We start from the raw sequence: 19927 nt of genomic DNA, 5'->3' as shown, positions 1-19927 counted from the left end.
ATCAACCCCCACTAAGTCATCCCAGCCAGGACCTTGTCAAGCCGGGACTTAAAATATGTGTTGGTTTATTCCCTCTTCTGTCATTACTGGGGTTTATAACAAAACAAAGATTTGCAACAGTTGGGGGGAAAGTTGAGGAGTGGCTTGGCTTTCTGCTTTTAGCGCTCTCCTTTTGTCGGGTTCATAAATACAAATCCACGTGCAGCTTATTTTGGTTCTTCTTGCCAGTGTGACCCACACCTACTATGGGGTGTAGTTCACAGTGCCATGCAATGGTACTTAGACCACTTACAGAAGGAAAGAATGCCTCTCCTCCCCAGGCTGAGCTGAGAGCCTGGTGGCTTTTAGCTCAAACTATAGAGGCTCCAGCACTAAGCTTCAGAGGTCCCAAGTTTGAGTCTGCCTGTTAGCAGTTACAAGTGTGAGGCTTGTCTGGGATTTCAACTGCCTCTCTGAAGTTCAGGATGTTCCCCCTCAGCTAGGGGAAATATGTAACCCACACACCTCTAGGCTGTGGTTCACTGTCCCCTGTAATCTCACTTAGACCACTTACACCGAGAAACAATGAGTTTCTTCCACAGCCTTAGCTCAGAGGCACCTGGATTTTTCACTCAGACTGTACAAGCTCTTACACTGAGCTCTAGAAGGTCCCACGTTTGTGTCGGCCTGATGGCAGTTACACCAGCCCGACGGCCTACACTGTGGGAGGAGAAATCTAAGAGAAGTTCTGTACTTGGACTTCTACCTTCTGTGGATCTCCGGTGGGGTAGTTCCCATGTTGATGCCTTTTGAACCACAAGGTTTAGTCTGTGGGTTTTTAAGTATGATGCTAATTGGTTCAGTTTTGTTTTTTGTATAAATGTCTGCAGACTGTTAGCATTTTTAGATTAAAAGAAAAAGGTTTCAGGGAAATAAAGGTTTTGCCTTTTTAAAAACAATTGTGTTACTTTAGGGACAGATTCTACTGGTCTCTTCCTCATGCCAAATGCTACCTTATTCCATGAATATCCCTTTAACTTTCAGCAGGATCTGCTTTCCAGCTACGGTACAGCTCAGTGTGAATGTGAATGTGGCCCGGTATGGATTAGGGAACCAAGGGAACTGATGGCAGGAGCTAAAGCTCATCTTTGCATAATGCCTGTGTTTGCTGACAATCATTGTGCAAGGTTCCCACATGCAGATCTGGCAAGGGACTTCAGTTATGACTTAAATATCACCCGTTACGCCAGTCCCCAAACTACTCTGTCAGTGCCCCTTAATTCTGGCTTTCAACACCACTTTCTACTCCCATCCTGGACTTCAGCTGAGCAGAAAACCTGAGCTGTAACATGTTTATACGTACAGAAAGAAGACTCAAGTGGGACCCACCAAAACTGTTTAATGTGTGACACACATCAGGGGTTGAGCTTTGGTCCAGAGAGGCAAAAAGGCTATTGGAGTACCCCACTATGCCATCTCTCCATCAGTGCTGAGCTCTTGCTGGAGACAATGAGCCCAGAAGGATGTTTAGCTGCAAGCAGTAAACCTAATCCCTAGCTTATTGTTATTAAAACAGGAGAGAGGGTGAAAAATGGTCACGTTTCGTGTATGTGATTCAGTTAGTTCTAACCCTTTGCTTTACTGTACTATGCTTTATTTGTGATGGACACATCTGGCCCTTTTTATGAGCCTGATCATTTTCTCGCTGTTCCAGAGGTTTCCCTCCCCCTTATCCCGTTTTCCCTCATTGCAACTGAAATGAATAAAGCAAGCTGGAGAAGGAATCTTGACATGCGTTGTTTCTTTAAATGTTATGTTGCAGGTATGGCCTCGCATGTGCAAGTATTCTCCCCTCACACCCTTCAGTCAAGTGCCTTCTGTAGTGTGAAGAAGCTGAAAGTGGAACCGAGTTCTAACTGGGATATGACTGGGTACGGCACACACAGCAAAGTCTACAGCCAGACCAAGAACGTGCAGTCCTCCCAAGCAGCAGCAGCAGTCAACGCCTCCCTCCAGATTCCCAACCCCCCTATCCCTTACGAGCAGACCATCATCTTTCCGGCAAGCACGGGGCACATCGTGGTGACATCTGCCAGCAGCACATCCGGTGTGGTTGCAGTGTCTGGCCAAGCATTGGGTGGTCCTCACAACCTGATGCGTCGAAGCACTGTGAGCCTTCTGGACACCTACCAAAAATGTGGACTTAAACGCAAGAGTGAGGAGATTGAGAACACAAGCAGTGTGCAGATAATTGAGGAGCATCCACCAATGATTCAGAATAATGCCAGTGGGGCCACAGTAGCCACTGCCACCACCTCCACTGCCACATCCAAAAACAGTGGCTCCAACAGCGAAGGGGATTACCAGCTGGTGCAACATGAAGTGCTGTGTTCCATGACCAACACGTATGAAGTATTAGAATTTCTTGGCCGGGGAACCTTTGGGCAAGTGGTCAAATGCTGGAAACGTGGCACTAATGAGATTGTAGCTATCAAAATCCTGAAGAACCATCCTTCCTATGCCCGACAAGGTCAGATTGAAGTGAGCATCCTGGCCCGGCTGAGCACAGAAAGTGCAGATGACTACAACTTTGTCCGAGCCTATGAGTGCTTCCAGCACAAAAATCACACTTGCTTGGTCTTTGAAATGTTGGAGCAGAACCTCTATGATTTTCTAAAGCAAAACAAATTCAGCCCTTTGCCCCTGAAGTACATCCGGCCAATCCTCCAACAGGTAGCTACAGCCCTCATGAAGCTAAAAAGCTTGGGACTGATTCATGCAGATCTCAAGCCAGAGAACATCATGTTGGTAGACCCATCCCGACAACCATACAGGGTCAAGGTCATAGACTTTGGTTCAGCCAGCCATGTGTCTAAGGCTGTTTGTTCAACCTACCTTCAATCCAGATATTACAGGTAAGAAATTTGGATCAAATAATAATGTCAAAGAAGATTTTTTTTTTCTGGACAGTCCTATGCTGAGCTGTTTTTCTTGTAATCTTTTGTATCTGTACTGACTCCTGAATTGTAATGGTTCGATTCTCACAATGAGCTGTATGTTCATGGACAAAATGAAAGAAAAGTAATCTCATTTCTTGCGGTTATGTGGTTTAAAAAACAGTGTTAATTTTCAGATAACCTTCAAAAATTGACTGATTAAAAAGTGTGTCAGTTAAAACTGATGAAATAATTTAGAAATACATCTGACCCCAGCCCCCATCCTACTCTAGGGTGAGCCAGATCCTGAGAGTTGCTGAGCGGTTGCATTTCCCATCAAAGTCAATGCAAGCTACAGTGGCTTGGTTTTAGAAAGCCCCTCCACCCCCACAATAATGAACTAGCCTTTAAAATATAGATAACTGGCTTTACAGGCTTCTTTGTGTGGGTGGAATGATGGACTTTATAGAAATATTGTGTGACCATAAAAAGAAGTGTACAAAGCCAATGCTTGCTTTGATATTGTAGTTTTCCAGGCTGACAGCCTGATGCAAAACACACTGGAGTCCACAGACAGAGTCTCATCCGATTGCATTGGACTGTGGATCAGGCCATACCAGAACACATTTCAGCATATAACTTTGTATTAGTGATCATTTATTTTCAATGTGTGAAATTTTGTCAGCATGACAGTCTGTAGCCTTTTGTTCTCTGCTTTTACAAGACTCAGATTGATTTTGTACAAGGTATACCTTGTGAGGTGTCATTTGAAGACTATAATTTGCTGATCATTATCGTCCTGGTAAAATATATGTGGCAACTTTGTATGTACAATTATTAGATTCTACTCTCTAACATTATTGACACATGTCCAAAGTTTAGAAAAGTAGACATAGGCCAGGTCCTCAGAGACTAAAGTAAACTATTTCCTCAGTCAAGTGTTAACAACAATCAGATGGCAGATTACCTGGTTAAGTGGCCATTTTTTGATAGGAAAAAGGGTGTAAGCAAGAAATCCACATTTTGGAAAAGAAACAGCTTGAAGTTTCCCACAACATGGACTTTATCCAGGCTGGAGAATTGAGGGAACACAGCTGTCCCTCTGTTCAGATTGTACCTGGGGTACTCTCACAGTCAGTAAGAAGGATGAATGAGTACTGTCCATATTTCCAGGTGGGGATGGGATTGGCTTCCTGGCTAAGGTTTATTGATCTTGTTCATTGTTGACCACAGGCAAATGCTGCCTTTGGGTGAAATTGAGAATTCTGCAGCAGGCACTCACAAGGCATAAGTACCATTTAAGTTCTACTTAAGTCTGTAATATAGAGTATTGGTAGTACAGTAAACCCTTGAGAAGTGTGATTTCAATGTGTGTTTAACTCTCCATTAACGCGATTTAAGTGCAAATCAAAACTGCCCCCCTCCCAGACCCTGGTTCCCCCAGCTGGGGAGCCTGACGGCCACACAGCTGCTTACAAGCAACTGTGTGCTCCCCAGCTGGGAGAAACCGGGGGCCGTGTGGCTGCACCCCATAACCCCCGGCTGCCCACTCCCCCATCCAGGGGAATTCTGGGGGTCTCCCCAACCCCACCCCCAATTTATGCAAAATTTGATTTACTCAGAGGTTGTCAAGGACGCAGCCTTGCATAAATTGATGGATTACTGTACCTGATCCTTGTGCATACACAGGAAAGTTGGTTAGGGCGTGAGCCTCACACTTGGTAGATGTGGATTCAAATCCCTTTTCCACGACAGATGTCCTTTTTGCCCGATAGTCTCTTTGTTCCTCAGTTCCCCATCTGTAAAAGAGACAACAACAACAACAACAAAGCCCATGTAGGATAACAGTATTTTCCAGCCTGACAAGGGGGTTAGGAGGCTAAAGGCTGCGAAGTGCTGTGAGGTTGATGATGAAAAGTAAGAGTTAGGTATTATTTGCGCAGCCCCCTTGGGATGGGTGAATTTCATCCTTGGAGTGTGTCTGAGCTCAAGGAACAAACTTCCAGTGTAGATACTCTCTCTCAAGAACCTTCCTATCACCCCAGCTGCTTAGAGCCAGAGCATTCCCAGGCTTTAGAACTGTAGTACGTCAGTTACGCAGAGAGAGAGAGAGTGAGAATGAGATTTCAGATGACAGCTGCATTTATATGTTTTTGTTAATTGTCTCTGTTGTCGTAAGTCTCTGAAACAGCAATGAACAGTGATAGGGTGACTTCTTGAAATGAAGATGATTTCCATGAAAGAATGACTTGTTGATGACTGATTTGCTCAAAGTCTGGGATGGCAGCATGCCCAGTTCATGGGTTAGATGCGATAGCTGTTTCTTATTTAAAACAAAAACAAAAAAAAAGGAAAGAAAGAATAGTTGCTCCACTTCTAAAGGGGATGTTCATCTTTCAGGCTTTCCAAATCCCTTCTCCTCCAAACAGTGCAGTTTTCTGACACTACAGGAAAAGCTTAGAAGATCTGGGAGGCAAGGAAGAGTTAATTTTCACAGTAACAGGAACTTTGACAACTGCAGAAGCCGATTTTTATCTGTTTGTCCTTTCCTCTGAAGGAGGCCAAAAAAAAAAAAAAAAGAAAAAGCTAGTTTCTAACTCAGAAGAGGCTTACTAAATGAAATATTCCACCTGAGGAGAGTTCCATCCTCCAGGGGAGACATGTTTCTGCTGTAAATATGCAAAAGCTTTTAGAGTTGCAATTACCTTGCTCTGGGTGGAAGGAGAAAAAAATATATAATGATAATATGCACATTTTGTTGCTGAGTTATCTGCTTTGGCAGTGCAGGTCCCAAGCTGAAGGACAGCTGTAATGAAATGTGTGATAGAAAACAGAAATGAAAGAGAAAAATGGTGAGTTCTCAGTGACAGGCAAAAAAAGTGTTTTTGCGATAGTCTCTGGGGAAGAAAAAGCTTAATAACATTCTCTTCCTATGCTTTGAAATTTTATTCTGCCCAGATAGAAGCTGCAACTTGTTAGATGCTAATTTCCCCTCAACAAATTCTTCTCCTGTTTTCCATCCCTAATGTGAGGGGAAAAGGACAGTAGTTCAGGGGGGAAAAAAAAAGACAACAACCTAGTTGGGATGAATTACATCGGCAGGGGGCTGCTGATGAAGCTAAATTCAGGTAATGGACAAAATTCATATTCTTCTTCCTTATTTCATGAGCCAGGGAGGGGAAGAATAGCAGAAAATAAAGTCCTGTTCTGGTCCAAAGAAAGGCACTTTCATGCTGGGGGAAACAGGTTTAATAATAAATCAATTTAATTTGCACTTGATTTTCTCGCTAGGGCTGTATAAGAAGAGATGGTCTGATTAGCCAGGTGCTTGGCTGGCTGGTCCCTGCTCATATGCTCAGAACCTAACTGATCACTGTATGAAGAGTTGGAAATTAATTCTCCCCCTGCCTGGTTGATGGTGACCTGGGTTTTCCACTTTCTTCTGCAGCATGTGGATGAGGGCCACTTGCCATGATTATTTGGATAGCGCTCACTTATTCATTTCCCTGCCATTGTGAGGGCTGTTTACATTGGTGCATCTTGGACCACCCCCTCCTAGCCATCTCTGCCTGCAGCACATATTATCCTTGTCTCCCATAGGCTGGGATACTTCCGTCTCATTTTCATTGTTGGGTTTAGTGTGCAGGTACTGGCTGGCAGTGTTAGCCTGAGACACACAGGTGGTATCATGAGATGATCCGGTGTGCCTTCAGGCCTTAAACTCTATGGCTACATCTATACTACAGTGATCTTTCAAAAGATGATCTTCCAGAACAGCTCTTCCAGAAGATGTTTTTTCGAAAGAGCACATCCACACACAAAAAAGCGGATCAAAAAACCACTCCGGTCTTTCGATAGAGAGCAGCCATGCAGCCCCCCCTCTTTCGAAGGAACAGGCCAGAGATTAAAAACAAAAACAAAAAACGGCACCATGAGGACTGCTCTTCTGAAAAAAAAGGGAGTGTCTACACCTGCTTTTTTTCAAAAGAAGCTTTGAAAGAAGATGCTCTTCCTGATCTGGGAGCGGAATAGGGCTCCCGGGAGAAGAGCCACTTTCTTTTGGTTTCAGATCACATTTTGTGTGTGGACAAAGGGCGACTAAGATGATTAGGGGTTTGGAACGGGTCCCATATGGGGAGAGGCTAGAGAGACTGGGACTTTTCAGTCTGGAAAAGAGGCAATTGAGGGGCGATATGATAGAGGTATATAAAATCATGAATGGTGTGGAGAAAGTGAATATAGAAAAATTATTTACCTTTTCCCATAATACAAGAACTAGGGGACACCAAATGAAATTGATGGGTAGTAGGTTCAAAACTAATAAAAGGAAATTTTTCTTCACACAGCGCACAGTCAACCTGTGGAACTCCTTGCCCGAGGAGGCTGTGAAGGCCAGGACTCTATTAGGGTTTAAAAAAGAGCTTGATAAATTTTTGCAGGTTAGGTCCATAAATGGCTATTAGCCAGGGATAAAGTATGGTGCCCTAGCCTTCAGAACAAGGGCAGGAGATGGATGGCAGGAGATAAATCACTTGATCATTGTCTTCTGTTCTCCTTCTCTGGGGCACCTGGCATTGGCCACCGTCGGCAGATGGGATGCTGGGCTGGATGGACCTTTGGTCTGACCCAGTATGGCCATTCTTATGTTCTTATGACACTCTGCATACTCTTGTGAGAAAGGGACTGATTTTCTGAAAGACCTTGCTAGTGTAGACACGGCCTATGACTGACTGACGTTAAGAACTGGGATCGTTTAAGTTGAATGTCGAGAAGAAAGAAAAACCCATTTGATGGAAGTGACCAAAGTCTCTTTGCCTGAAGCCTTTAAAACCACGCTAGACAAAGCACTAGACTACAGAGGGCACTCATAAAGTGGCAGGAGGAAGTGACCTAGTAGGTATAATCAAGCCCTGAAGACAGAAGCCATCAGGGATGTATCACTGCAGTGTGAGAGTGAGTTACCATCTGGTACTGTAGAGCTGACACAAGGGTTCTTACATCCCTCTCTCTCCCTGTTGCAGGTATAGCAGAGGAGAGCAGGTGTGGCCAGGAAGCCCCTGGGCTACTCTAGTTCTCGGCTGGTTCATTTTTGTCAGTCCTCTCAGGCTGCTGTAACACAGCCCAAGGGAACTGACCTTTGTGTACCTGCACAAGGATCAGGGGGACAAAAAGACAAGCTTTTTTAAAGCCAGTTTAGCACATCAAAGAGTCTGGCCCTTACTGGCCTGATGTTCAGCACTAATAGCTCAGATTGAAATCAGTGGTTGTTGCCTGATGTGAGTGACCTTTGAAAATCAAGCCGTATGGTTGTCAGATGTGTGATTTGTGTGTTACGCGGCCTCCTTTCGGCCTCATTTTCTTCTCTTTTCTGTTGGGGTCTTTTATTACCAAGGGGGCCTCCAAGTTTCCCCCCATTTCACATGGTAGCTACAGTACCATTTCCCTTTTCCAGTTCACACTTGCATAACTATGACTTTCTTTCCAGCCAAAGCAGCAGTGGCAGCGGCTGGAGCTCTGAGCCCCTATGAAATGCTATGGCCATGGGGCGACTCTCCCCTTTGCCCCCCGTATCGCAACAGGCCTGGTGGTGTCTGAGGCGGGGGGCAGTGCATGGAGCCCCTTGGCCATTCTCCAGCCTGGGGGATAGAGGGACATGCTGGCTGCTTCCTGGGAGCCTCCTGAGGCCAGGACCACTCTGCATCTACACTTTGAACTCCCTCCTGAGATCTGACGCTTTTCCCCGGCTCAGAGTACCTCTCCCAGCCAAATTATCTCCCAGAGTAGGTACCCAGTGCCCCTCCTCAACCCTGGGCCCCTCCCACACTCAGAACTCGTTAGCCCCAGCCAGGCTGCTCCTCCTGCATCCCAAACCTCTTAGCCCTGGCCCTATCCCAGAGCCTGCGCTCCCCCCACACACCTCAACCCCGAGCCTCAGCCCAGAGCCTCCTCCCACAGGCCGAACCCCTCAGCCACACAGCGCAGTTCAGAGCCACCCCCTTCTGCACCCCAAGCCCCTCAGCCCCACTGCATCCCAGAGCCCATACCCCCTCCTGTGCCCAGACCTCCCGTCCCAGTTTGGGACTCATCCCCGCACCCAAACTCTTTCTCAGAGCTCCACCCTGCACCCCCTTCTGCACCCAGACTCCCTGCCCCAGCTCTGAGCTCCCTTCCACATGCCAAACCCCTCGGCCCCAGCCTGGAGTCCCCTCCTGCCTCCCCTCCTGCTATACCCAGAGTCCACACCCACAGCAGGAGCCCTTACCCCCCCACCTCACCCCTCAGTCCAGAGCTCCTTCCTACACTCTGAGCCCTTGGGCCCAAGCCCCCAACATGGAACCCCCTCCTGTATCTCAAACACCCCAGCCCCCCCTCCAGAGCCTTCTCCCTGACTGGAGCCCTCATTCCATCCTGTACCCATCCGCCTGCCCTTGCCCAGAGCCCCTTCCTGCATTCCAAACCCCTTATCTCCAGCCGTACCTCTGAGCCTGCACTCCCAGCCGGAGTGCTAATCCCCTGTCCTAGCATGGACCCTTCCTCCGGCACCCCAGTGCACTGCCCCTGCCTGGTGAAAGTGAGCAAGTGCTCAAGGGTCAGGGAGAGTAGGTGACAGAGGGAGGGGGGATGGAGTGAGCAGGGGTGGGGGCTCGGGGAAGAGGTGCGGCAAGGGAGGGGTCTTGGGGGGAGGCGGGGAAGGGGCAGGGCAGGAGTATTCCCTTTTCTGCACTTAGTTGGCAAGCCCCAGTCTCTGCTCGGGAGCATAAAACATTCCCTCCTGCCAGCAACTAAGGGCCTGATTCTGTGCCTTTGTAGCACATGCAAGAAAGGAGGGGTGGTCCCAGGTGGCATTAAACTACCTTTGCACTCCAGTATCATTAAGCTGTCCAAGGCCCTATAGCTCTGGGCAATAAATTTAAGCTGCCTCAGGGCTGCTCTGGCTTGTTTTCATTGCCCTCTATGGGCTTTTTGGCATAGCTGCAGGGTGACATATCGGCCTTACCTCATCTCACTCCAGCACGCCCTTAGAACTCAGTCTGCAGGGGAAACCTTTGTAGGCACCAGCCTTCAAGGCAAGTTGCTCCTCTAGGCAAAACTTCAGTATGCTGTTCCCCTTCTGTCATCCTGTCTGCACGGTGCCACAGACTAGTCTCTGAGGGTGTGACCTGCAAACTTCTCTAACATGGAGTGCTCTGACTGCCCTCTGTAGACCCTGCCGGCAGGAGCTAAGAGGCGCGTGCTAACACGGAATTTGGAACAAGGCTACATCAGCGGGAACGAGGTATCTTTTTAGCTTGCACCAGCAGAGTCTACACAGGGTTGTTACATCACAACATTTCAGAGTGCCCAGCAATTCACAGCTTTATACACGGGTCCGTTGTGCCATGTAGACAAGCCCAAAAACCTGTTCTTCCGCAAATCTTTCACCTTAGGCAGCTACCTCATTTGTCTATAGCTGGAGTGCCTGATACATGTGGGGCTGTTGCAGCACCCCCCCACCCCCTCCCCGCACTAGCTCTGACTGTCCCAGACCCCGATTTCTGTCACAGTGGTGCAGAGGGAGCACTAACCAGAGTGTTCTCCATTTTTTTGTCCACCAAACAGTATTGCTCCTCATTGCTAAAACGATGGCTACGTTTCACTGCAGAGGTGGCCTTATTTCACTTGTGGGTGAAATAATCACATTCTGAAGTGTACATGCGTGCACACACATATAACACATAAAATGCTTTGCAATCTTTTAGGAGGTAGATTACTACAAATTCAAGATTATGACAACCACGTCTGGCATATAAATAAATAAAAGTAATTGGAATGATTTGTTTTGAAAACATTCAGAATGAAGTGTAAGTGATCAGGGCTTTGGATGCTCCTGGGACAGGTAAGTGGCAGATAGTGAATATCCAGGTTATTGAGAATGGGACTTGGGAGCAGCTTGGAAAGATGACTATCAGTGTCGCCCCTATTTCAGAAGCTGTAAGGAAACATATAGCTATTTAAGGCCAAAGGACCCCTGTCATCAGTAGGAGGAATTGAAGCTGCAACCATAGGAGCTAAAGCCCAGGGTGCTACCAGCTGAGCTGAAAGCCAACTGTTGCATAGACAAGCCTGTAAAGCAGAGACTTCGCTTTCCCTTGTCGGTGGTCTTGGTGCCTCTGGGGTTACACTATTGTGTGCAAAAGTTTCTTGTCGTGCCTGAAATAATAGTGATTTGATATGACCTGCATAGGGGCTGACACATTTCTAGACTGTTTTAGTGGGACTGGGGTAAATGGTTCTTTGGCTATTCTACAAGTCCCTTTTGCCTGGACTTGTTAGATTAGCCAAGTAAACGTTATTATTTGTGATGGCTAGAACCAGTCACGGCGTTTCCTGACCCTTACTTTTGCCGAAGCCCCATTTCCCTGTCCTGCAACATCTTGTGCTCCTCCAGTCTCCTCGAATGGCAAACCTAATGCACTTAGTCTGCAAAGCCTTCTGCAATTCTGGGCTCCCACACTTCTCTCCAGGCATACCTTCCATTTAGATCAGAGGTACCCTCTGTTTTTCCAGCTGTAGAATACACATAGCTCTCTCCCAGTGCGCTTCAGTCCTTCTTTGATTTGCCTGTCCTCTGTGTCCCTGAGGCCCAAACCATCAGTTGTGCAAGATTACCTGATGGTTTTGAGAGGATCTTCCTTTTTGGACTAGAATGAAACCACCATGTTCACTGCTAATCAAAAGTTGCAAAGCCTTCTTGAACTGAACACAAAGTACATAAATAGAAAAACTCACTTACCTGCTCCTCTTGCTGCTGCATCACTGAATTTTGTTCATGTGCCTTTGTTTTCAAGTCCTTACCTCAAAAAGTAAGAAGCCTGAAGAGCCAGTTATCCAGCTCTGAAGGGATTAGGAAGATTGTAGCATTCTGCACCATTTGACTAATTTCAGGGGCTCAGTCCAGAGCCAGCCAGCCTGCTCTCTGGCTTTTCAAAACTGGGCAGTTTGAACTTTTTTATTTTTGTTGAACTTGAAGTAAAGGACAGTCTAAGTTGTTCCATGAAAAGCATTTCCGCAATCCCCTTTACCAGCATCTTATTGCAAGCAGATGGGCCCAGCAATGTGCCTTTGTGCTCCTAGGCAGAGGACTGTAAACGTCTTCCTTTCTCATCTGTGTTGACATGAATGGTCCTGTCATCTTTCCATGCTGGTCATTCACATTCCCTTGTCTCTATCCCAGTGGGCTGGCTGTGATATAAAGGTGCTTCCATTATAGCGTCAAGCAGAGACAATACAGACCAATACTGGATTTTATAAGGGGCTGTGCAAGACCAGAGTTCCTATTTACAGTGAGCATGTCTACACTTACTAAAAACTTCAAAATGGCCATGCTAATGGCCAAATCAAAGAATACTAATGAGGTGCTGAAGTGCACATTCAGTGCCTCATTAGCACGCCAGTGGCCACAGCTCATATGAGCTCATAGGAACAAGGGGATTTCAGTGTTGGTGGGGTCCATTTGAAAAGGACCACAGTGTAGATGAGCTGCGTGGGAGTGAACCGTGGCCCTTTCAAAGGTCTGCGGCCACCGGCATGCTAATGAGGTGCTGAATAGGCATTTCAGCACCTCATTAGTATTCTTCAATTTGGCTATTAGCGTGGCCATTTTGAAGTTTTTGCTAAGTGTACGTGTAGCCAGTTAGTATCGTTTGGTGTATTTAATTTCTTCTCCCATTTCAGAAATACAAAAATTGCAGGCTTCATGCAATGACTTTTGAGTGCTGCAGTGTTGCGAGTACATTCTAGAAGACTTGTGGGGCTGGAGAGGAAACAAATACCCCATTTTAAATGGTTCTGCATCTATGCCAGACACAGACCAAAGAGGCTGGAGTTTAGACTCTCTTTTGCAAAACAAAAGCTCAGCTGAGGAAGTTTTGCAAAACCAGTATCGGGGTTAGTTGAATCTTGGTTCCATTTTATCTAAACCAACAAAGCTGGGAGGGAATTTGAGGTTCCCCCTGAAAGCCTTTGGCTTTATTACAGCTTTGAGGGCTGAGCCAGGAAGGCTATGGTTTTGCAAAGCCAAAACAGGCGTCGTCTAAATCAGGTTCGTCTTTATGTAAATCACCACAGAATGGGGATGAAAAGCCAGTAGAGCTCCCACCCTGCTCTGAACAGAGGCTGTGCACTCTGTATATTCTAAATTTAAATTCTAAATTCTCTTCTTGGGATTTGGTTTCATTGAGAATAACAAACTCTAGACCTCGCCGTAAACTTTCTCTTCAAGCCTGGCTGTCCCTAGGGTTTTTCCTCTAAAACTTCCTTTTTTATGCTCCTACTTCCCTCCAGTCAGAGACAGACATTCCAGATCCTCTTTTGTCCTATGGGAGTTTACAAGTGGCCTCTTCTCTATGACTCAGTAGAAATTACATTGCATTTCTCAGCTTGGGGCAGGCACCTGACATCTGGATGACTGCACAAAGGAGCCTGGCACCCATCCCTGTGCAGAGCCTCTAGGGCTGCCCTTGCGTTCCAGAGAGGTTCAAGAAAGGATTGTTTATTTATGTGTTTGATTAAATGTGTCCAGGTTTGCATGACAGAGTATAACCACTGACGGGCAGAACCCAACCTGGGACCTCTGGAGCTCAGTGCAGGAGCCGCTACAGTTAGAGCTAAAAGCCAACTGGCTCTGAGCTAAGGCTGTAGAGGTGACTCTGTCTTTCTGTAAGTGGGCTAAGGGCTACTGCATGGGATGGTGAACCACACCCGGCAGGTGGGCGGGTTACAAGGGCATAAGATACACAGTAATAATGAAACACGCTATTTATGTGGAAAAACACAGAGGAAGCTTCTCAGAACCTTTCTAATGTGAACAGAGGCACTTCTGATCCATGCTTCCCTGGCCCAAGCCCCTAAAGCCAGAGGAAAGAGAGCAGTCTTGTGCTTTCCCCTAAAAGTAATTGAGGATTCTTTCTGAGCTTCAGCCTCTCTACTGAAAATGCTGCTTCTAATGGTCCTTAGGACAGTGGCTCCTAACCAGGTGTAGACGTACCCTTGGGGTGCTCAGAAGTCTTCCAGGGTGATGGAGATGTATCTATCTCATAGAGCTGGGAGGGTTCTTCAGAGGGCATGGAGTTCAGCCCCCTGCCCTCTTGACAGGACCAAGCACTGTCCCTGTCAATATATATATATATATTTTTAAATCTATATACCCTAAATCACCCCATCAAGGATTGAATGCATGGCCTTGAGTTTAGCAGGCCAATGCTCAAATCACTAAGCTATACCTCCCCTTGGCTACGTCTACACGTGAAGCCAACATCGAAATAGCTTATTTCGATGTAGCAACATCGAAATGGGCTATTTCGATGAATAACGTCTACACGTCCTCCAGGGCTGGCAACGTCGATGTTCAACTTCGACGTTGCGCGGCACCACATCGAAATAGGCGCTGCGAGGGTACGTCTACACGCCAAAGTAGCACACATCGAAATAAGGGTGCCAGGCACAGCTGCAGACAGGGTCACAGGGCGGACTCAACAGCAAGCCGCTCCCTTAAAGGGCCCCTCCCAGACACAGTTGCACTAAACAACACAAGATACACAGAGCCGACAACTGGTTGCAGACCCTGTGCCTGCAGCATGGATCCCCAGCTGCCGCAGCAGCAGCCAGAAACCCTGGGCTAAGGGCTGCTGCCCACGGTGACCATAGAGCCCCGCAGGGGCTGGAGAGAGAGCATCTCTCAACCCCCCAGCTGATGGCCACCATGGAGGACCCGGCAATTTCGACGTTGCGGGACGCGGATCGTCTACACGGTCCCTACTTCGACGTTGAACGTCGAAGTAGGGCGCTATTCCGATCCCCTCATGAGGTTAGCGACTTCGACGTCTCGCTGCCTAACGTCGAAGTTAACTTCGAAATAGCGCCCGACGCGTGTAGCCGCGACGGGCGCTATTTCGAAGTTAGTGCCGCTACTTCGAAGTAGCATGCACGTGTAGACACAGCTCTTGTGTGCAGCACATCGTCTAGATATTTGTCTTGTTTTACAACAGGCTACATCAAAAACACTAACAGAGGAGTACAAACTAAAATTTCATACAATGACTTGTTTGTGCTGCTCCATTCACTATGTATAGGTTGAACTTCTCTAGTCTGGCACCCTTGGGACCTGACTGGCGTTGGCTTAGAGAATTTGCCAGACCCCAGGAGATCAGTACTGTCTAGCAGCATGACCAACATTCCCACTGGTTACTGGGCTTTTCAAAGACATTTGGGGTAAATTACAGCTAAATAACAGCACAGAACACTGAGAGACAGGACGGGTGGCTGTAAACAAACTTTATGGAATTGCTGGAAACTTGGCCACATCCATGAGAAGTAGTTGTCCGGCTAACTGAAATTGTTCTGGATTACGGATGTTGCCAGATGATAGCGTTCTGGATTAGAGAGGTTCAACCTGTAGTACTACTGCTGAAATGAACATACAATACGAAGGTGATTTGTGGGGGTGCACAGGGGTCACTTGCACCCCCAGCATCAGCTCCCCCAGCCCCCAAACTCAACATCAGCACTGCACTGCTTCAAGTGAATGGGGGAGTGGTCCTGCCCTGCCCCCGAGCGGTGTGGCCCTAAAGCGACTTCCTAGCTTGCACTGCTCATGGACCATACTGCTCTGGAGGATGGGGGTGGGGGGGTATGGTACATTGCCCCCACACTCACCAGAAGCAGTGTGGCACTTCTGGAGGAAGTTGCAGGCAGGGGCAGAGCAGGAGTGGAGCAGTGGTGGGGAGAGGACAGGGAGGGTCATGGACTGAGCATAGGGGGTAGTGCAGAGGCACATGGCTGGTGCACCCCTGGGAATCCCCTCCCTAGTTGCCTCTGGTACATATGTATATTTCAATTGATTTATTTTTTAAATATATGGTAAAGATTAAGAGTCACATGCTGCTGTAGTTAGATCAATGTGATTTATTTGAGAGGGATGATGGAAAGAAAAAGAAGGCACAAAGTGGAGTGAAGGGGATGCCTGTGAATGGCATCGTTACTGAGCACCAGACCTGGGCAAAAACTGTAGACAAAAAAAACCCGGGCATCCCAGCTTTAACACAAAGATAAACGCTGGCAGCGTCTGCAACCTCTGGGGTCTGCGTTCCACAAGATCCTAGTGTAACCCCAGAGGCACTGAGATTATGTACTAGGAATAGCAAGTCTTTGCTCTACAGCCTGAGTTCAGCAGTAGCTGATTTGTAGCTCATGTGGTAGAACTTGGGGGCTTTAGCCCCCTAAGGTTGCAGGTTTGTTCCCTTCTGCTGCTGACCTGGGTCTGTCAGTTTTAAACTAGCGAATGAGTTTACTCAGAAGAATGATTCCAGATTTAAAGGGCTTTTGAGGGGAAACCGCAAAAGGCTAGTGTTGCCTGGGTAGGCAATTTTGCTTTGGAAACTTGATTGTAAGTAATACTTCTTCAGTCAGGGAACAGGACTATATAGTAGGATGTTGCATCAAAACTAAGCAACAGCTGAAATTTCCAATCCCCACAAGCATTATCCACCAAAAATCATTGATGGGAAATTTCACACACCACACAATATGAGGGAAATTATGATCTCATCCTATAATTTGTGAAAAGAAAAAAAAGACAACAGGCAAATAATCTTTGTGAGCAGCTTGCGCAGCTCCACTTACAGAAACACAGGAGCCAGAGCACAGAGAGTTATTTACCCTGTGTTGCAGCCTAGTATAATACCTCGCATCCCTGCATTTGCTGCCAAACTGGTTTTGATAAAACAGTGAGGAATGATCAGGACTTCAGGGTTACATTCTCCGTACATCAGATTATGCCACATTCTTTTTTGATATTCTGTCTCTGATATTACCACAAGAACAAGCAAGTCACAGGATTTCCTGCTTTCTGTTTTCTTCTTTCAAGCTCTGTAAGCACAACAAGTCTCTTCCTGGGCTGCAGCTTGATAAGGAGATATAAAATTCAAGGTCACTGTGCTATTTACTGTACCAGGGCAGGGCCTGAAGAGACCACAAAGAGTTTGTTTTATTTAGCAGCAGCTGTTTAGAAAAGAAAAGAAATCTGCACCATCCTGTTTCAGCCTTGGCTGTGGTATCTAGGATACGTCTACACTACACTACAAGCCAACCTCGGCTTGCGAAGTTGGTGTTTCCAAACTCGTGCGTGAGCCTTCACCTTGCACTGTAAACCTGAGCTTGCCATTGCTAGATCAGGTCTCGCAGCCCCAGTGCAAAATGACAGGGCTTGGGTCTGAGTCACAGCGGGACTTAGGCTCTGACCCATGCCCATAAAAGGTCCTGGGAGCCAGGTTCTGAGTGCTTGGTGACCCAAGTCAGATTGATTTGTATACAGACAGAAAGGAGACTTGAGCTCACAGAAACGTGAGTCACTGCCTAGATCAGGGGTGGCCAACACATGGCCCATGGGCCAGAATCCCGCCCAAGAGCCTTTTCATCAAGCCAGCAGTGGAGTGGTTTTGAAAGCCAACTGTGGGGCACAGGGTCGGCCACCTGCTGCTCCACAGCCACATATGGCTTTTTATGGAGCCATTTGCGGCTCCGGATGCTGCCACCTTGGATTCCTCCTCCAGCTCCCTGCCCCTTCAGCAAAGTAATAATGGAACTCAGTTTAATTGGTTTAAGGGTCGGCAGGAGGGATCCTGCTGGAAAACCAACTAAATTGAGTCACATCATTTCAGCATGGCAGAGCAGAGAGCTGCCAGTGCTGCAGGTCGGGGAAGGGAGTGGGAGGGCTGTGGAGAGCCTTGCAGCTGTGCTGACGAGGAGGCGGTGGCCCAGTGCAGGTGCAGCAGCGGGTGAGGGCGGGGGGTGGGCAGTGTCAGCACCCGGAGCTCCTGTGAGGTAGATGGGGGGGCAGTTTGGAACTGAGAGGGGTTAAGCCTGGGGGTGGGCCTGGGGGAGGTTTGGGGCTATTTTGTATTTGGCCCCCGGAACATGTAAAAAATTGCCATGTGGCCCACGGTTGAAAAAAGGTTGGCCACCCCTGGCCTAGATTAATATGCAGTGTAGCCATACCTTTAGATCAGGGAGGTCAACTTTCTGACTGCAGAAAATAGAACACCATTGCCCCATCCCCTACTTCCTGCTCTGCCACTTACCTGAGGTCCTCCCCCATCCTCCATACCCCGTCCCTCTCTCTCTTTCTCCATAGACTGCCTGTCCCTCCATCACTTATTCCTCCCCAGCATCCCTGCCTCCCTCATTTTCCTTGGGCTAGGACAGGGAGTTGGGATGTGGGGGCAGGGGGTGAGGGCTCTGGGCTGGGGCTAGGGATGAGGAGGTTGGGCTGCAGCAGGGGGCTCCAGGCTGGGCTGAGGGGTTTGGAGTATGGGAGGGGGGTCTGAGCGAGGGCAGGAATTATGTTGCGAGACGAGGTATGGGCTCTGAGCTGGGGGTAGGGGTTCCAGGGTGGGCCAGAAATGAGGGGTTCAGGATGTAGGAAGAGGCCCCAAGCTGGGGCTGGGTGTTGGGATGTAGGTGAGAGCTCAGGGCTGGGGGAGGGAGTTGGGGTACAGGAGGGGGTGTGGGGTGCTGGCTTCAGGAGGGAGTTTGAATGCAGAAGATTGGGCTGGTGCAGGGGGGCTGGAGAGCAGAAGGGGAGTGGGACTCTAGCTGGCAGTGGAGGCTCAGGTGGGGCAGGGTATGGGGGGTTGGCGTGTGGGAGGGGGCTGCGCCTGGAGGAAGAAGTGGGGATGTGGGAGGAGGAGCGGGAGGGAGTTTGGGCTCAGGGCTGGTGCAGGGATTTGGGGTGCAGGAGGGAGTTCTGGGTGTAGGCTCCAGGCAGTACTCTACTTTTTTGACTGGCCATTCTGATTGAAAACCAGGCACCTGGCAACCTACCTTAGATTGCTGCTCCCTACTGGCTGGGAGGAGCACTGCACGGTAATACAGATAGCTAGAACCCTCTGGTGGCTTGGGAACCAACACATTACAGTAAATGGTGAGGTACTATCCTGTGCATTGTTATCTCCATGTCAACCACAATTAGCCGAGCCTCAACAGGGCCTGAGGTAGGAATTAGCTCTAGCATGTGAGAAAACTTGTGTTTGAGTTTCTCTCTTGGTCACTCAGGCCCAGAACCTCAAAGGTACTGAGGTTCCTAACTCTCATTGCAGTCAGTGGGAGTTAGGGGCCTAATACTTTTGGGGATCAGGGTCTCACATACATGGCTGGAAGCACTACAGTTTTCCATCCTGCTATCTCCTACCTGTCCTATGAGCATGGAAAAGGGGGAGAACGGACAAAGGACTCGTTTTCTCATGCCTTGTAACAGGGTGGTGGTAGCTGTTCCCAGGAACAGCAGAGCATCGCAACGCCCAAGCACTGCTCCAGGAAGAGGTGGCAGCCCAAGGAGAAACTGCCAAAATAATACGATTTTGTGTGTCATTTGCCACTTATTTCACCGCTTGTGCCAGGTCACAGTGCCCGCTGGCAGATGGCCCCTGAGAGTCACAATGCGCTGCCCAACCATTGGCACTCGGTCAGCACCTGAAGTGTGAAAACAAGATTAATTAGTAGGGAGAGTCGTCCTCCATGCCTGTTGAATAAAAAGGCAGCACTGAGGACACCATTGACTCAGGACTTCAACAGGTGTTTTGCCCACATTGGAATATGATGCCAAAGGTTTAATTACATCAGCTTCCTCCTTAAGTGCACCCCCTCCCCACAACATTGCTCTCAGCTATCAAGAGCTTTATCTAGAGGCAGGTGTATTAGCTAGGTCAGTACTTTGATATAGGACTATCCATCTGGACTAGTCTGCAGTGCAGTTTGGAACTAAATTACACTGACCTTATGACAAAGAGCATTCTACAGTTATGGATTGTGTCTCCCACCCTGCTACTTGGTAGGAGAGTTGCTAGGAAGGAGCTAGTTTATGAAAGGATGCACCAGAACAAGGAGAGAAATTACCTGAACAGAACTTAAATAATACACACACACACACACATACAGGAAGGTCATAGACTCACAACCTTCAGACTCCATTTAGGCTA

The 19927-nt window shown here is 47.9% G+C and overlaps 1 protein-coding gene across 5 annotated transcripts in view; it reads left to right on the top strand.

Moving 5' to 3' along the window:
• The window catches only part of HIPK2 (homeodomain interacting protein kinase 2), a 215705-nt gene that overhangs the window by 67448 nt on the left and 128330 nt on the right, over positions 1–19927 (top strand). For all 5 annotated transcript variants that reach the window (XM_075007466.1, XM_075007475.1, XM_075007485.1 and 2 more), the window contains one exon: positions 1802–2894. In XM_075007466.1, coding sequence (XP_074863567.1) covers positions 1802–2894 — 1093 coding nt within the window. The remainder of the gene's footprint in view (positions 1–1801; positions 2895–19927) is intronic.

This window comes from Carettochelys insculpta, chromosome 1, assembly GCF_033958435.1.
Source record: "Carettochelys insculpta isolate YL-2023 chromosome 1, ASM3395843v1, whole genome shotgun sequence".
In the NCBI taxonomy this organism is placed as follows: domain Eukaryota; kingdom Metazoa; phylum Chordata; order Testudines; family Carettochelyidae; genus Carettochelys; species Carettochelys insculpta.
Note: the sequence above shows the minus strand (reverse complement) of the source record. Positions and strands in the feature narration are given on the sequence as shown.